General features: G+C 42.8%; 1 protein-coding gene across 3 annotated transcripts; it reads right to left on the bottom strand.

The window, feature by feature from the left end:
* Window positions 1-6,894: 6,894 nt before the first annotated feature.
* On the bottom strand, window positions 6,895-16,392 carry TUBAL3 (tubulin alpha like 3). 3 transcript variants are annotated; one of them, XM_069546532.1, is made up of 4 exons: window positions 16,320-16,392; window positions 10,910-11,153; window positions 10,067-10,215; window positions 6,895-8,121 (listed from the first exon to the last, which is right to left on the bottom strand). In XM_069546532.1, exons 1-4 carry the CDS (start codon window positions 16,320-16,322, stop codon window positions 7,177-7,179), a joined length of 1,341 nt encoding a protein of 446 aa, XP_069402633.1. In that variant the 5' UTR covers window positions 16,323-16,392; the 3' UTR covers window positions 6,895-7,176. The 3 variants fall into 3 exon arrangements, with proteins under 3 accessions (XP_069402633.1, XP_069402635.1, XP_069402636.1); XM_069546534.1 differs by lacking the exon at window positions 16,320-16,392 and adding an exon at window positions 12,965-15,479; XM_069546535.1 differs by lacking the exon at window positions 16,320-16,392 and adding an exon at window positions 14,276-15,351.
* Between the last annotated feature and the right edge of the window lie 405 nt (window positions 16,393-16,797).

The following is a 16,797-nucleotide window of genomic DNA, read 5'->3' as shown; positions in this document are numbered from 1 at the left end:
AGGAGGCTGGGGACCCCCTGGGACAAGGACGGAGGTTGGAGGCTGGACAGGGAGGGTTGGCCCGTCCCGCCGGTTTGTATCGGAGGGATCGGCCCTGGTTTCCAGGCTGTCCACCCCTCTGCGCCTTCCCGCCTCCGGCGGGTGCCCCCGCCCTCTATACCTACACACACCAGCGCCCTGTTGTCCCAGATCCACAGAAGGAGGCCACGGTACTGATATGAGACACTGAGGTCTACCCTACACGTCTCCTCTCCCCCTCCCCTCAAGGAGAGGCAAAGGTCATGTCCTCCTGCCCTCCACTCCGCTCTCTGACCCCAAGAAGAGGGGTACAGGGAGGCCCTCCCCTCCGCACACCAACACCAGCCCAGGCAGGAAGGCGAGGGCGCTGAGCACCCCACTCCCAGACCCACATTAAAACCCCTCTCACTCACATTAAAACCCATGGCTTCTTGAACCCCTGACTGGTTTCAATTGCTCTTCCTTCAGTTGGCTGCCTTCGGGCCTCCGAGCTTGGAAGGGGCAGCTAGTAAGACAGGGTACAGGTGAATCCATTCCTGACCCTCCCAGGACGGTCCCTGGAGGTCTTGGGAGGCATCAAGAGCTTGGCAAAGGCCAAGTTGGCAGGACCCTGTTGGCCATCACTGGATCTGACGCTGGCTATGTGGCCAGGTCCCACCAGAGGCACAGCCTGAGGTCTGCTACAGAGTGGGCCCCTGAGTAGAACGAGAGACACCCCCAGCTCCTCCCTGGCTTGCTAGGGCCTGGGCCGCTAAGTCTGTCATAGGTGCTTCTTGAATCAAGAGTCACTGTCCAGCCCAGTGCTGGGCCTGGTTAGGGATACTGACGTGGGAGACACCAAGGCCCTTGCTGTCCATGAGTCAACAGTCGTAAGTGAACAGACAAAAACAAAATGTGAAAAGAAGCAATTTCACTAGGGAGTATATAAGTGATGAACTGCAAGGTGATAGCAATTAGTGTAAAAAATATGAGACAATCAGAGCAAGATGAGAAGGCTTAATATGAGAAGCAGTTCACTAAAAATGGACATCAGCAAGCACCCTGATGGCCTCTGGCAGCAGAGCTTTCTGCATGGTGACAAGTCATGAATACATACAAAGAACGTCTTCATGTGAAATAAACCTCATATGCACGCACCACCACCATCAGACACAAAGTCAAGAGACAAACAGACAACAAATTTGGAAAAATTGTTTGCCACACAGGCAAAAGACAAGCATCTTACTGATCAAATATATAAAGAGCTAATAACTTCCCAGGTGGCACTACTGGTAAAGAACCTGCCTGCCATTGCAGGAAACATTCGATCCCTGGGTTGGGAAGATCCCCTGGAGAAGGCACAGTAATCCACTCCAGTGTTCTTGCCTGGAGAATCCCATGGAGAGAGGAGCCTAGCGGGCTACAGTCCATAGGGTTGCAAAGAGTCGGACATGACTGTAATGACTTAACACACACAAACACGCACACAAAATAACCGAAAAAAAAATCTCCCTCAAAAAAATAAGCAAGAACATATATATCACACACATACAAATACAAGTGATCCTTAAATGTACAAACAGATGCTAAACTTCACTGCTAAAAAAGCAAAACTGAAGTCTTACAGAATTTGTCGCACATCAGACTGGCAAAATCTGACAATAGGCTCACACTATGACTGACAGGTGCAAAGCCTCCTTCTTTCACTGATGGTTGGTGGGAATGTGAATTCTGAGAGGCAATCTGGAAAATCCGTATCAAAATCACAAATTCACTTTACCTTTAACTCAACAACCCTGATTCTGGTGGACATTATTGGAAAAAGCAAAACTGTGCAGTTTTTAAAATGTTAAGCTAACTTGGAAATGAAAAATACCCCATCTCTAAACAGAACCAATGCTCAAAAAGCTGAAATGCAACTGTTTTTCCCATCCTGGGTCGGGGGAAAAAACCCTCGTGACACAGCAGAAAGAATCCTGCTGAGACTCAGAATACCTATGTGAGTCTGGGTTCCTCCTCTTCTGTGTCTCTGAGCAAATCCTTTAACTTCCCTCAGCACTGGTGTGCCAGGAACCCTCTTTAGGAACGAGACCTCACGGAGTTCTCACAAGTATATTTAACATTTATTTTTGTTCTAACAGTGCATGCGACATTCTGCTCACACCAAAGGTGCAAAGGACAGGAAATGGGGGCGGGGGGTGGATTAGCTTGGTTAAAGAAAACTCAAGCAGGTATGACATTTCCGTGAACAACCAAAAACACTAGGAGAACTTTCAAGTTGGGGCTGGTACCTGCCAGCACACCCAAGTTCACAGCTATCTCTTCTTAGGGCCTTTGGCTAGGTGAACAAAGCCTTGAAGACAGCAGCCTCTAGTGGACTTAGATAAGTGGCTTTAAAAAGTTTTGTTTCGCTTTTTTTGTGTGTTGGAGTATAGTTGCTTTACAATGTTGTATCATTTTCTGCTGCACAGCAAAGTGAATCAGCTATATGGGTACATATATCCCCTCTTCCTTGGATTTCCTTCCCTTTTATCATCACAGTCATCATGGACAGTCATCACAGTCCACTGAGTAGAGTTCTCTGTACTATAACATTGGTTCTCATATTTTGCTTTATTTTAAATCATGGTTCCTGCATCACAAAAGCTCCAATCAAGAGGGTGATTAAAAATAAAAAAGAAGATGCAGATCATTGCAAATGCCAGAATCACACGCCTTGCAGCCAAAAAAAAAACCCTGAAACATAAAACAGAAGCAATATTGTAACAGATCCAATAAAAACTTCAAAGATGGTTCACACCAAAAAAAAAAAAAAAAACCTTTAAAAAAAAAAACGCATGGAGGAGACTGCCACATCCAGAAACCACTACCACTGTCTTCTCCCTTGAGTTCACCTCGCAAAACTAAGATTCTCTTGATTTCACTTTGTAAAATCATTGATGGGGCAGGGGAGTAGGGGAGAACTGTGCTGGTTTGAGTTCCCTTGAAAAAACTGTTTTAAGCTCTCTTTTTAAAATAAAAAAGTGTTCGGGGGGCTTCCCTGGTGGCTCAGACAGTAAAAGAATCTGCCTACAATACAGGGGACACCCAAGTTTGATCCCTGGGTCGGGAAGATCCCCTGGAGAAGGGCATGGCAACCCATTCCAGTATTGGAATTCCATTCTTGCTTGGAGAATCCCATGAACAGAGGAGCCTGGGGGGCTACAGTTCATGGGGTCGCAAAGAGTCAGACATGACTGAGCAACTTTTACTTAAAACAAGGCTCAAATGCCAAGTGAACCTTCTCCAAAAAGACCAGGGCCTAGAAGACAGGATCTCTAAATGTTCTGCCCAACAAGAAACCCTGAAAACAAATACTAAAAACCAAAAATGGTTCCTGTTTCCTGATAGCAGAATAATTCTGGAAGCTGTAACAAAATAATCAGCAAGAGCCAAGTGATACCCAGAATTCAATCAGCTACTTTATATAATTCCAAGAAATGGGAGGTACCTGTGCTTCAAGGTATGTAATATTAAACTAAAAGACATTGATAGATAGAGCTGAAGAAAAGCAAAATCATCAAATGGTGTAGCTAGCTACTTCTGTAAGAATTACAGATGGAATCAGACTTGAAAAACTAAACATGTGACTCAAATCTAAGTGAGCTATGGGACACTTCATTCTTTTTAAAATTTATTTTTATTGAGGTATAATCGACATACACCATTGCGCTAGTCCCAGGTATACAACACAAAGATTCCACATCATCCTTTAATTAATGAAGTCCCTGTTACAGACAGTTGCTAGGGTTCAGCATGTCCATTAGAGCCACAAAGATCCTGTCACAGCCTGGCCGTCATCACTTAGGAGCTGCAGCAAGCTGAGAAGGTTATCTTGGGAAGATAACTCAAGCCTATGGGATGACACAGTGCGTTTCTCTTTTGTTTTCTTGGCCATGCCTCGAGGCACGTGGGATCTTAGTTCCCTGACCAGGGACTGAAACGGCACCCCCTGCAGTGGAAGCATAGAGTCTTAACTGGACGGCCATGGAAGTCCCAGACTCAGTGTTTTCTTAAGGAGTGAGCATCTTTACATACTCAGGAAATAGACCCCCAACTTCACTATCATATAAACCATAAGGGCAGGATTTTTTTTTTTTTTTTTTGGTTCACTGTTTATCCTCAGTGGTCAAAATAATTAGGAATACATGACAGGTGTTCAGAAAATAACTGGTGAATGAGTGAATTGACTACGGATCATTAAAGTTCTTATGACATAGGAATCTATGCATATTTAGCATTTAAAGTGCAATGTGTATAATATTTGAGAGTATTTGGCCTAATAGAATTATAGTCAGCCTTATAATTCCAATTTTAAATACATATTTTGAGTAAAGGATTTACACATGTGATCTTAAATAAAAATCTTATTAATTAATAGTTTGGAGAACGTAAGAATACCAATCACCACATTTATAGTTTAGTTTATTTGATTTTAAAAGAACTAGAGCTCTTGGGAAGGTTTGTCACATAATTAAAATTCTTAAAATAAATTAAAATGAATATAAGGCCCAGTATTTAAGCATTTATCTAAGATTGCAAGGGGGACCAAAATTCATACATATTTAAAATGATTATTTAAATTTTGCTAAACTTAGAAACAAGATTTACAAGCTGAATATCACGCGAGTGTATGTTCCTTGATTCTTTGTCTGGTCACAACAAAGATTTTGGCTGACGGACGTTAAAGCCCCCTTGGCATGTCTCAGCTCTCAGGTCTTGGATAGACCGTGTTATAGCTCTCACGTCTCTAATGGACCATGTTATAGCTCTTAGACAAATCAGTGTTACAGCTCTATTTTATTTAGAAGATAGCAGGAAAATCCATCTTCGAGGCATGAGGGCACGTCGATCCAAAGACCCGAGGAGAAGAGCGCCCCAGCGCGCGGGAGAAAGAGAGAGAGAGCTGGCTTTGGCTCCTCTATTTATACGTTTATCTCTCCCTGGGCCTGTCCTATGTAAATTGGGCCAGCCAGGAGTGTTGTTTGTTTTACCTGAGGTCCTCACTCCAGTCCTCGGACCTTCTTTTGTTCTATTTTCGCGGGCTTTTCCCTTCCTTGTCTTGTAGCCACTGCCATTTTGGACTCCTTTTCCCTGTTCTACCTACCTAACACTGAACTTAAAATTTTAAGAAATTAGGATTTTAATCTTAATTTTAGTAGATTACTAATTTGAAAGAAACAAAAGGAAACTTCTATTCTTTTCTGAGAAAAGAGAAACTTCTTTTCTGAGTTTTCTAAATGTCTTTTCACACATGCATATACATACATACAGAGATACAAATGCCCTTCAGTTCAGTTCAGTCACTCGGTGGTGTCGGACTCTGCGACCCGGTGGACTGCAGTATGCCGTCCTGCAGTCATAAAGGAAATCAGTCCTGAATATTCCCTATAAATCAAGCAATTATGTAAGCATTTCCCCTAGCGCCCTCTAGTGTCTACAGAGAGAAATAGCACAGGTAAACAAAATATTTTCACGTGGTAAAAGCCTCCAGTTCAGTTCAGTCGCTCTGTCCTGTCTGACTCTTTGTAAGGCCATGGACTACAGCACACCAGGCCTCCCTGTCCATCACCAACTCCCGGAGCTTGCTCAAACTCACATCCATGGAGTCGGTGATGCCATCCAACCATCTCATCCTCTGTCATCCCCTTCTTGTCCTGCCTTCAATATTTCCCAGCATCAGGTTCTTTTCAAATGAGTTAGTTCTTCACATCAGGTAGCCAAAGTACTGGAGCTTCAGCTTCAGCATCAGTTTTTCCAATGAATATTCAGGACTGATTTCTTTTACGATTGACTGACTTGATCTCCTGGCAGTCCAAGGGACTCTCAAGAGTCTTCTCCAACACCACAGTTCAAAAGCATCAATTCTTCAGTGCTCAGCTTTCTTTATAGTCCAACTCTCACATTTATACATGACCACTGGAAAAACCATAGCCTTGACTAGATGGGCCTTTGTTGGCAAAGTAATGTCTCTGCTTTTTAACATGCTGTCTAGGTTGGTCATAGCTTTTCTTCCAAGGAGCAAGCATCTTTAAATTTCATGTCTGCAGTCACCATCTGCAGTGATTTTGGAGCCCAAGAAAATAAAGTCTGACACTGTTTCCCCATATATTTGCCATGAGGTGATGGGACTGGATGCCAGGATCTTAGTTTTCTGAATGTTGAGTTTTAAGCCAATTTTTTCACTCTCCTCTTTCACTTTCATCAAGAGGCTCTTTAGTTTTTCTTCACTTTCTTCCATAAGGGTGGTGTCATCTGCATATCTGAGGATATTGATATTTCTCCCGGCAATCTTGATTCCAGCTTGTGCTTCATGCAGGCCAGGATTTCACATGATGTACTCTGCATATAAGTTAAATAAGCAGGGTGGCAGTACACAGCCTTGACGTACTGCTTTCCCAAATTGGAAACAGCCTAATAAAAGTTCAAATTACTATATAAGATATTTACATGAAAAAACATATTTTATCAGTGAGTATTTTCAATACAGTGAGAAACTTCACAGTGTACCTTCACTCTCCCTGTATTCTGGGTGAAAGTAAGTGAATTCCAAAGAGGCTACACGCAATAGGTGACACCTGAACTGGGTCCGAAGTTGGAATTATACCCCACAGTCATAGAAGGAAAGAAAAGAGAAAGCAGTGAGAAGAAAGAATGAGAGAGGAGAGAGAGAAACCGAGAGAGAGAAGCAGTCAAGAGAGAGAAAAACGTGGGCAGGGGCAAGCTGTCTAGCTTGATTGGAGTGCGTGAGAACATGGTGAAAAGTATGTGTTTATACACATCATTTCTACCAAACTGCAGTCACTGTCCTCTGTGGCAACAACAGTGTGAGCTGAAAACAGGCAAAGTGGTACATTGTTGGTATTTTATTTGTTTAATTATTTATTTTCCGCGACATGTGGGATCTTCCCAGATCAGGGATCAAACCCATGTCCCCTGCATTGGCTGGCAGATTCTTAACCACTGGGCCACCAGGGAAGTCCAGGCTTACTGTTAATGTTGACCCCCATTTGACTGAGCATGGAACTTGGGGTCTTGCTTGACTTAATTTCCTTTTTCTTCTCATCGATGAAACTCTAGCCTTGAAACATAAAGCGTGACTCTTCAACTCGGTGTTTATTGTCACCAGTCAGATCTGCATCAGAGACTTCTCCCCATTTCCTCATAATCCTTCTCCAGGACCGCCAAGTCCTCCCTGGCCTCTGCGAACTCACCTTCCTCCATGCCCTCCCTGATGTACCAGTGCAGAAACGCCCTCTTAGCAAACATGAGATCAAATTTGTGGCCCAGACGGGCCCAGGCCTCTGCGACCGCCGTGCTGTTGCTCAGCATACAGACTGCCCGCTGGACCTCGGCCAGGTCCCCTCCTGGCACCTCCCGGGGAGGTCGATCAGTGATGCCCACCTTGAATCCAGTCGGACACCAGTCTACAAACTGAACAGAGTTCCTCGACTTCGTGGCCGCAATCGCTGCATTCACCTCCTTGGGGACCACATCCCCTCTGTAGAGCAGGCAGCAGGCCACATACTTCCCCAGGCGAGGGTCACACCTGACTAGCTGGTGGGAGGGCTCAAAGCATGCAACTGTGATGTCCGACACAGAGGGCTCCTTGTGGTGGGTGCTGTCAGCAGACAGGATGGGGGCGAAGCTGGTCACTGGGAAGTGTATCCGCGGGTAAGGCACCAGGTTGGTCTGGAATTCGATCAGGTCCACATTCAGGATGCCTTCAAACCGGAGGGAGGCAGTGATGGAAGATGCTGCCTGGCTGATCAGCCTGTTGATGCTGGCATAAGAGGGGCGTTCAAGGTCAAGTTTGCCATGACAGATGTTGTAGATGGCCTCGTTGTCAACCAGGAAGGTACAGTCCACGTGCTCTATGGTGGGGTGGGTGGTGAGGATGGAGTTGTAAGGCTCCACTACAGCGGTTGAGATCCTAGGGGCTGGGTAGACGGAGAACTCCAATTTAGTCTTCCCACTGTATTCTGCGGAGAGCTGCTCCAACAAGAGAGACGTAAATCCCGATCCAGTGCCTCCTCCAAAGCTTCGAAAGATCAGAAACCCCTGAAGCCCACTGCAGTGTTCCGCCTGGGGAAAGTATTCATAAATGAGAAATGAGAATTCAGCCAAATAAACCCAGAAGCAGTGGTAACTGTGGGACACAGCCAGTACCCAAAAACAGAAAGTTCTGGTTTACCGTTGTTATCACCATCACAAACATGTTTACTTTGAAACACACTTGAGCGGTTACTTCCGAAGTGGGGAAAATGCTTTAGAGTTTTGCTATAAGCTGGGCATAAACATTCAACTGTCTTTTGCTACCCTCTATGAATGTACGTGTATACGAGCTAAAGTATATGTATATGAGTATATAAATGTATATGTGAGCTAAAGTAAGGTGTTTATCAATAATGAAGAAAATGACAAGCAAAATATTGAAGTAATATAGCTCCCCACCACCACCCCTCAGATGAAATATCTATCACTTTTGTACCCAATCTACTGTGCTGGTGTAAAAAAAGCACCATATTCCCTAATGATGATGCCAAACACCAAAATATTTACTAGACAGAGGATTCTCCAGACAGGATTTTAAAGAAGAATTCACTGTCAGTAAATAGAGGAACTGATCTCCAGGGAGGATGTGCCTCCTGTTAACTTTACAACTCTTGGTCACTATTGGAAAATGACAAGTTTTAGAGGGAAGTCTCTGATAACCAGACAAGTCATGAGTCAGCAAAAGCAAGAGTAGACGGGGGCTAGCAGCAGCAGCAGTCATTTAAAAGAGGGAAATCCTGCCATTTGCAACAGCGTGGATGGACCTCAGGGGCAATTAAGCAAAGTGAAATAAGTCAGACAGAAAAAGACAAATATTGAATCATCTCACTGACATGTGGAATCAAAAAAGGCAAAACTCATAGAAACAGAGAGTAGAATAGTAGTTGCTGGGGCGGGGGGCGGGGGTGGGGGGACGTGGGAGGAGGGTGAGGGGGGCGGGTGTGTGGAGAAATGGGAGATGCTGGTGGTCAGAGGGTATACACTTCCAGTTATAAGATTAATAAGTTCTGGGGGTTTAATGTACAGCATAGTGACTGTAGTTAACAGCACTGTATAGTATACCTGAAAGCTACTAAGAGAATAGGTCTTTTCTTTTAAAGGTTTTCATTTAATGTGAACCATTTTAAAGTCTTTATTGAATTTGTTACAATATTACTTCCATTTTATGTTTTGGGTTTTTGTGGCTGAGAGGCATGTGAGATCTTAGCTCCCTGAGGAGGGATCAAACCCCATCCCCTGCATTGGAAGGCAACGTCCAGTGGTTACACTGAACTGGGAGGGAAGCAGGAATAGATCTTAGATGCTGTCACCACACACAAAAAAGGTAATTATGTGAGGGATGAATGTCTTAACTATCCTGATGGTGGTGATCATTTGATAATATATATGTATATTCAATAATATGAATTAGATCATCTTGTTGTACACCTTAAATTTACACAGTGTTTCCCTGGTGGCTCAGATGGTAAAGAATCTGCCTGCAATGTGGGAGACCTGGGTTCAATCCCTGGGTTGGGAAGATCCCCCGGAGAAGGGAATGGCAACTCACTCTAGTGTTCTTGCCTGGAGAATTCCATGGACAGAAGAGCCTGGTGGGCTACAGTCCATGGGGTTGCAAAGAGTCAGACATGACTGAGCAGCTAACACACTCTACTCCTATGTCAATTACATCTCAATAAAACGGGGGAGGGGAGGAATGAAATAAAACATTTCTTCATGCGTGGGAAAAGGAAAAAGAAACAAAGGAGCTGACCGGGCCCATGGGGTAAGTGTGAGGCTTCTCCCCTCCCTAGTAAGGAAGGTTGGCAGTACCAGTATAAGGACCAGCCCAGCTCTGAGCATGCGCATGTACAGGAGGCTTCAGGGTAGAAGCTGGGTGATGGAGGGGAGGGAGAAAGTGCTGGTGCTGGCTAGGTGGGTCCCCAGGGACCCCGGGCACTCTGAATGGCCCTGGAAGGAGAAGGGAGCCACTTGCCAGCTTGCGGATCCTCTCCAGCACCAAGTCGAGGACCTCCGGCCCCACAGAGTAGCGACCTCGGGCATAGTTGTTTGCAGCATCTTCTTTTCCACTGACGAGCTGCTCAGAGTGGAAGAGTGAGCGGTAGCTGCCTGCACGCATCCTGTCTGCAGAGGGGAAGGAGGTCAGTGCAACCCACACCATCCCACCCCTAACTCTTGCCCAGCCCCCTTTCTCTCCACCAATATCATAGAAAGAAATGCATTTAAAATGCCCAATTGGCTTTTTTAGTCTAGGGAAAGGTGTAATTATTCCCACGTGCACATTTTTCCATCATCCCACCCATTATTAGTTCATTGGGGCTGCCCTAACAAATTACAACAAACTTGGTGGCTTAGAACAGGGGAAGTTGGGCTTCTCTGGTGGTGCAGTGGACAAGAATCCTCCTGCCAATGCAGGAGACACAGGTTCGATCCCTGGTCCAGGAGGACTCCACGTGTCCCAGAGCGACTGAGCCCGCACCACAGCTAGAGAGTAGCCCCCGCTCACCGCAACGAGAGAAAACCTGAGCACAGCAACAAAGACCCAGCACAGCCAAAAATAAAATACATTAATTTACAAACAAAACCAAGGGAGGCTTATGGTCTCATAGCTCAGGAGGCTAGAAGTTCAACGTCCAGGCATTGGCGGGGTTGGCTCCTTCTGGAGGTTCTGATGGAGAAACTGCCCCCTGCCTCTCTCCCAGCTCCTGGTGACTGTGGACAGTTCTTGGAGTTCCCAGGCCCACAGCTAGTCATGCCAGTCTCTGGGCTTGTTTGTTTGGGTTGTGGACCCAGTTAAGCACACTGGAATGTACATTACCTATGACAGTAGGCTCCAGGTCCATGAAGAGTGCTCTGGGCACATACTTCCCAGCTCTGGTCTCACAAAAGAAGGAATCGAAAGATGCACCCATGCGCTCTGTTTTAGCAGGTGCCAGCGGATCCTGACCACCATCGAGAACAACACCATCTGCCTGGATTCCATGTTCCAGGCAATAGAGCTCCCAACAAGCACCCCCAATCTGGACACCGGCTTGGCCAATGTGGATAGACAGGCACTCCCTCTGAAATGAGCCATAGTAAGAAGTTACAACTGTGTGCGTCTTCCTAACATGACAACATGAACTACATCACTCACCAGGTCTGCTCCTGACTGACAGAAACCAGGCTAGCCTATGCCAACAAGAGAACTTGATGATAAGGCTAATGAAAGCTGTGTCATGGAAACCAAAAACCAGGGTACAGGTAAGCTTCAAGAATGACTGAACTGGACTTCCCTGGCAGTCCAGAGGTTAAGACTCCACACTGCCCTTGCAGGGGGCGTGGGTTCTATCCCTGGTTAGGGAACTAAGATCCTACATGCTGTGTGATGCAGCCAAAAAGAAAAAGAAAAGGAACAAGTGAATCAAGGACTCCAGTTCAAGGAACATAAATTAAGCACCTATTGTGTGATGAGCTAAGAATGAGTTAAGACATACTATATATGAATAAAATCAAGCTTACTCACCCAGAAAAAAAATTTGTTATTAGAAAGGAATAAAACCTAATTGATGTATAGCCTGATACATATTAAAACCCACTGCAGTAAATTAAAAATGTTATCATTTCATATCTTGAGATTTCACTTTTCTTATGTGATCTAAATAAGAAAAGATGTTCTAAGCTTAAAAGTAGAGCAAATTTCACCAAGGAAACAGGCTAGAGATTTAACAACCCCAAAATACAAAAACTTCATATCATAATAGGCAAAAATGTTGATGTATCTAAAAAGGATTTATATATATCTAAAAACCCTTTATATATAAGAGCTATGTATAAGACAATTTTATATACATCATTTTTAAAATACTTGAGATGTCTATTAGAAAAATGGGCAAATGACATAAGCAAATGAATTACAAAAGAAAGAAGCCAAAATGGAAAGATTTAGGCAGAGTGGCATTCACGGCATCATTATTTGCAAGGGTAAAAACCAAGAACCAACATAGTTAACCATTCACTTTTTGGTGCCATATAAAGGAAAATAATACAATGGCATGTTATGCAAACTTTTATATTTACCCCCCCCCCAGAAAAAACCTATATGACATAGGACATGCTTATGTTAAAATATTGAATGAAAGCATATGTTATATAATTTATATAAAGTATGATGTCAGATACATTTAAAAATGAGCTTACTCAGACGTAAAAAAAGAATGAAATGATGCCATGTGCAACAAGATGGATGGACCTGGAGATGATCATATGAAGTGAAGTAAGTCAGACAGAGAAAGACAAATATCATATGATATCACTTATATGTGAATCTAAAATGTGATAAAAATGAACTTATTTACAAAATGGAAACAGGTCACAGACATACAGAACAAACCTACGGTTACCAAAGAGAAAGCGGGGAGGGATAAATTAGCACTTTGGGATGAAAATACACACACTACTATATATAAAACAGATAAACAACAAGGTCCTATTGTATGGCACAAGGAACTATATTCAATGTGCTGTGCTTAGTCACTCAGTCATGTCCAGCTCTTTGCAACCCCATGGACGATAGCCCACCAGGCTCCTCCATCCATGAGGATTCTCCTGGCAAGAACACTAGAATGGGTTGCCATGCCCTCCTCCAGGGGATCTTTCCAACCCAGCAATTGAACCCAGGTTTCCTGCACTGCAGGCAGATTCTTTATCATCTGAGCCTGTAATAAACCATAATAGAAAAGAATATGAAAGAGTATATACATATATATATACTTCAATAAAAATAAATAAGTGAAATAAAATAAAAATAAGCATAGAAAAAAGTCTTAAAATGCATCAAAACATTAACTCTAGTTATATCTGGAGTGAATTTTTTTTTCCTCTTTAAACTTACCTATTTCCTTCATTTCCACTGGGCTCCCCCTCCTCTCCCACTTTTAAATCACCATTCACTTCTCTTTTTTTAAGGCAAACAACCTTTTTTTGTAATTTAAGTATCTACTCATCTAAGAGCCAGGAGAAAAAGTTAAATCCTAAAAATCTAAAAGAACAGCAATTGCTGGCTTTAGCATCCTTGTGTTCTGATTGCCAATTGTCATGAAACAAGTCTGTGCAGAAGGGTAAGAGGTCTATCTGCTGCAATATCAGGACCCTTCAGGCTGTCTGTCTGATCCACTAATAGGCAACTCTGCCCTTGTCTGTCCGTCCATGGCTGCACTTTCCCAAGGTCTGAGTTATGGTTCAGTCCAACTCTTTGTGACTCCATCGGCTGCAGCACGCCAGGCTTCCCTGTCCTTCACTATCTCCCAGAATTTGCTCAGATTCATGTCCGTTGAGTCAGTGATGCTATCCAACCATTTCATCCTCTGCCATCCCCTTCTCCTCCTGCCTTCAATCTTTGCCAGCATGGGGGGTCTTTTCTAATGAGTCAACTCATCGCATCAGGTGGCCAAAGTATTGGAGCATCAGCATCAGTCCATCAATGAATATTCAGGACTGATTTCCTTTATGATTGACTGGTTTGATCTCTTTGCAGTTCAGGGGACTCTCAAGAGTCTTCTCCAGCACCACAGTTCAAAAGCATCAGTTCTTCGGTGCTCAGCCTTCTTTACAGTCCAACTCTCACATCTGTACAGGATGACTGGAACAACCATAGTTTTGACTCTACAAACTTTTGCCAGCGAAGTGATGTCTTTGCTTTTTAATACACTGTCTGGGTTTGTCATAGCTCTCCTTCCAAGGAGCAAGAATCTTTTAATTTCATGGCTGCTGCCACTATCCAAAGTGACTGAGACTGGACCACAGAAAGACACCAGCTGGAGGTTGGGGGTAGTTTCTCTGGCTGGTCACACCCCCATCATCTGACCTGAACTCTGTTCCTGCTTAGCTGCACAAACCCTGTACTTTGCCTCTCTGAGTCATGTGGCCTAACAGTGCTTTAGCAGGAATTCAAGTGCACAAATCAAGTAGAACTTCCCTCTTATTGTTTTTCTGTGCCACCATGTCTCTCACGACAAAAACAGTGAACTTCACTTAGTATCAACCAATTTTTCCAATCTCTTTCTGGCACAGGAAAGCCTAAACAGCACATTCCATCAGCAACCTTCTCACACCCCATCTGCAAAGCACAGCTTTCTCCTCTCCCCTCAGGAAGGACTCAAGATGATCTCAGTACATCAGCTACTGTAATCAGAACAAAACTTACCTACATCTCGAGATTCAGGTACAAACTTGAAAGCGGTGGGGGTGGGGCGGAGGTTTGTTGTTTCTACATCATTAAACTCATTTACATGTGGACTTGTTTCACAACATCCTCCCCTGGCTGTTTTCTACCCAGTCCACCAGTCCACAGGGCACTTGCTCTTAATTATTCACAGTAAAAATAAACACCAACATGGAAAAAAATTGCTGCTCTGCATGGGGACTATTCCCCTGTGTGATGCAGACATTGGAGTGAAACTGAGCCTTTTGAACTTAGCAAGAATGCTTGGCCCAGGAAGGACAAATCTTGCCCATACTGGTTGCAGAAGCAGCCAAGTTTATCTCATAACTATGTCCCTAGGGACAGAAGGCTGTCTCCACCTTATTCTTCTCTTAGCCTCTTCCTCCTTTCCAAACTATCTGTTAAAATAATCACACTATTTAAACAACAACAACAAAAAAAGATGCCCACACGATATCAGTAGTGATGTCCCAGCACTAATAAATGCGGCTTTAAAGCTTACTGGAATTATTAGGACAGCACGATTTTCTAATTACTTTTTATTTTGAGATAAATATGAATTGTAGATTCATGGATCACTCATCCATTTTTCTACACTGGAAATATTTTGCAGGGTCACACCCAGAATATCAAAATTGATATAGTAAAAACACAGTGGGTTTCCAACGCTGCAAGCACTCCTCATGTAGAAAGGCATAATTTTTCAGATCAAAACAATATAAAACAAACATCCTTAAATTTGGAGAGAGTATCCAACAGGAAGAGACGATAAAAGATGAAAAAAAAAGCAGTTTGAATGCTTGCTTCCATTGAATTAAAAAATTCTAAGATACTAAAATTTACTGTGACTGGAACAGAAGAGATTACACTATTGGTAGGAACATAAATTCGTCCATCCACTGTGTAAAACTAAAAATAGAACTACCACTTAACCCGCAATTTGACTCCTTGTGTTCCAAAAAAACAAAAACACTGATTCGAAAAGACACACGCACCTCAGTGTTCATAGCACCACTATTAACAATAGCCAAAAAATGAAAGCAAACTAAATGTCCATTGACAGATGACTGTACAAAGAAGCGGTATGGTACAGTGGAATATTATTCAGCTATTAAAAAGAACAAATTTTTGCAATTTGCAGTAAACTGGATGGACCTGAAGTGTATTATAAAGTCAAAGACAAAGATTGCATGTTATCACTTATATATGGAATCTAAAAAAAATAAGCAAATGAATATAATAACAGAAACAGACTCACAAAGAGAACAAACTACTGGTTACTAGTGGGAAAAGGGATGGAAGGAGGTTCAAGACAGGGATGGAGATTAAGAAGTACAAACTATTATGTACAAAGAATAAACTGCAAGGATATAGTACATAATACAGAATATAGCCAATACGTCATAGTAATTATACATGGAGTATGACCTTTGAAAATTATGAATCACTATACTATATACCTGTAACATATAATATTGTAAGCAATTATATGTCAACTAAAAAAAGAGAGAATGAAAGGAAAGTGGATCTTAAAAGGTGGTCTCCAAACAGAATTATTCTAAGTGTGTATTAATTATTGTCCACAAAGAACTACACTCAAGAGAGAATAAGACAGAGGTCCTTGTACTTCACCCGGCCACGCATTTGTGAGCTTAGCAAGAGCAACCTAGGTCTGAAGTCCCCAGAAACTCTGAAAGTGTAACTAAAAGCGAAGCTACTGATTCCTACAGAAAGATCAGCACACTCACTCTAAAGCAAATGTAAAAACTAAAGAAAGAAGATCTTGGCTCAGTGCTTCCACTGAAGGCAAATCAATGAAGCTTTTCTCAAAAGTAGCAGAATTATAGATGAACAGGTGAAATTCAGAGTAGATTTAAATCAGATCCAAACACAGATATTGAAAGAAACAAATGTCTCTTTAAATATTTTGTCTCTTGTATGAAGAATCTATGAAGAATTGTTTGGTGGGGAAAAGAAAGACATAGGATGAGTAAAATTTGCTATAATTATTGACAGCAGCTCTTACCATGCTGATCTGAAGGTGCCCCACTGCCTGTGGTAATGACAGGAGGCGCCAGCCCAGGTAAGCTTTATCACAGGGCAGGAAATGACCCACCTGAGGGTTATACACTTAAAGCCACACAGCCTCTTTTCAGTTTTTCACTTTTCTGGGGTCAAAGGAGGTATGACAGGATTGCCTGACTCCCCTGGGATAAAATCTGTGCACAACCACTGATGGAGTTGCTAAAGTTTATCCAAATCTGCTTTAAACATATACCTAGGTTGAAAATAACAAATGTCTTAAAAAAAAAATCCTCCTCTCATATTAAGAATGTATGACAACCAATGAATGTTTCGCTTGGTAAGTAGTTTTACAAAAACACTGTTTGATTTTTTTTTTCCTCTTTACTCCTTCACTTTCTATTTCATTACATTTTGTGTGTATCTGTTACTGCCTCTTTGCATCCTGTTTTTGAATTTTTAATTGAAGGGTAATAGCTTTA

The sequence above is a fragment of the Ovis canadensis genome, chromosome 13 (genome assembly GCF_042477335.2).
Source record: "Ovis canadensis isolate MfBH-ARS-UI-01 breed Bighorn chromosome 13, ARS-UI_OviCan_v2, whole genome shotgun sequence".
NCBI lineage: Eukaryota > Metazoa > Chordata > Mammalia > Artiodactyla > Bovidae > Ovis > Ovis canadensis.
Note: the sequence above shows the minus strand (reverse complement) of the source record. Positions and strands in the feature narration are given on the sequence as shown.

Excerpts from the sequence above, each read along its gene's own strand:
- TUBAL3 (XM_069546532.1), bottom strand. Across the intron at positions 10,216-10,909 it reads CCTGGAGCCTACTGTCATAG|ACAGGATGCGTGCAGGCAGC; the intron begins GTAATGTACATT and ends TCCCCTCTGCAG. Across the intron at positions 8,122-10,066 it reads TGGAGAGGATCCGCAAGCTG|GCGGAACACTGCAGTGGGCT; the intron begins GCAAGTGGCTCC and ends TACTTTCCCCAG.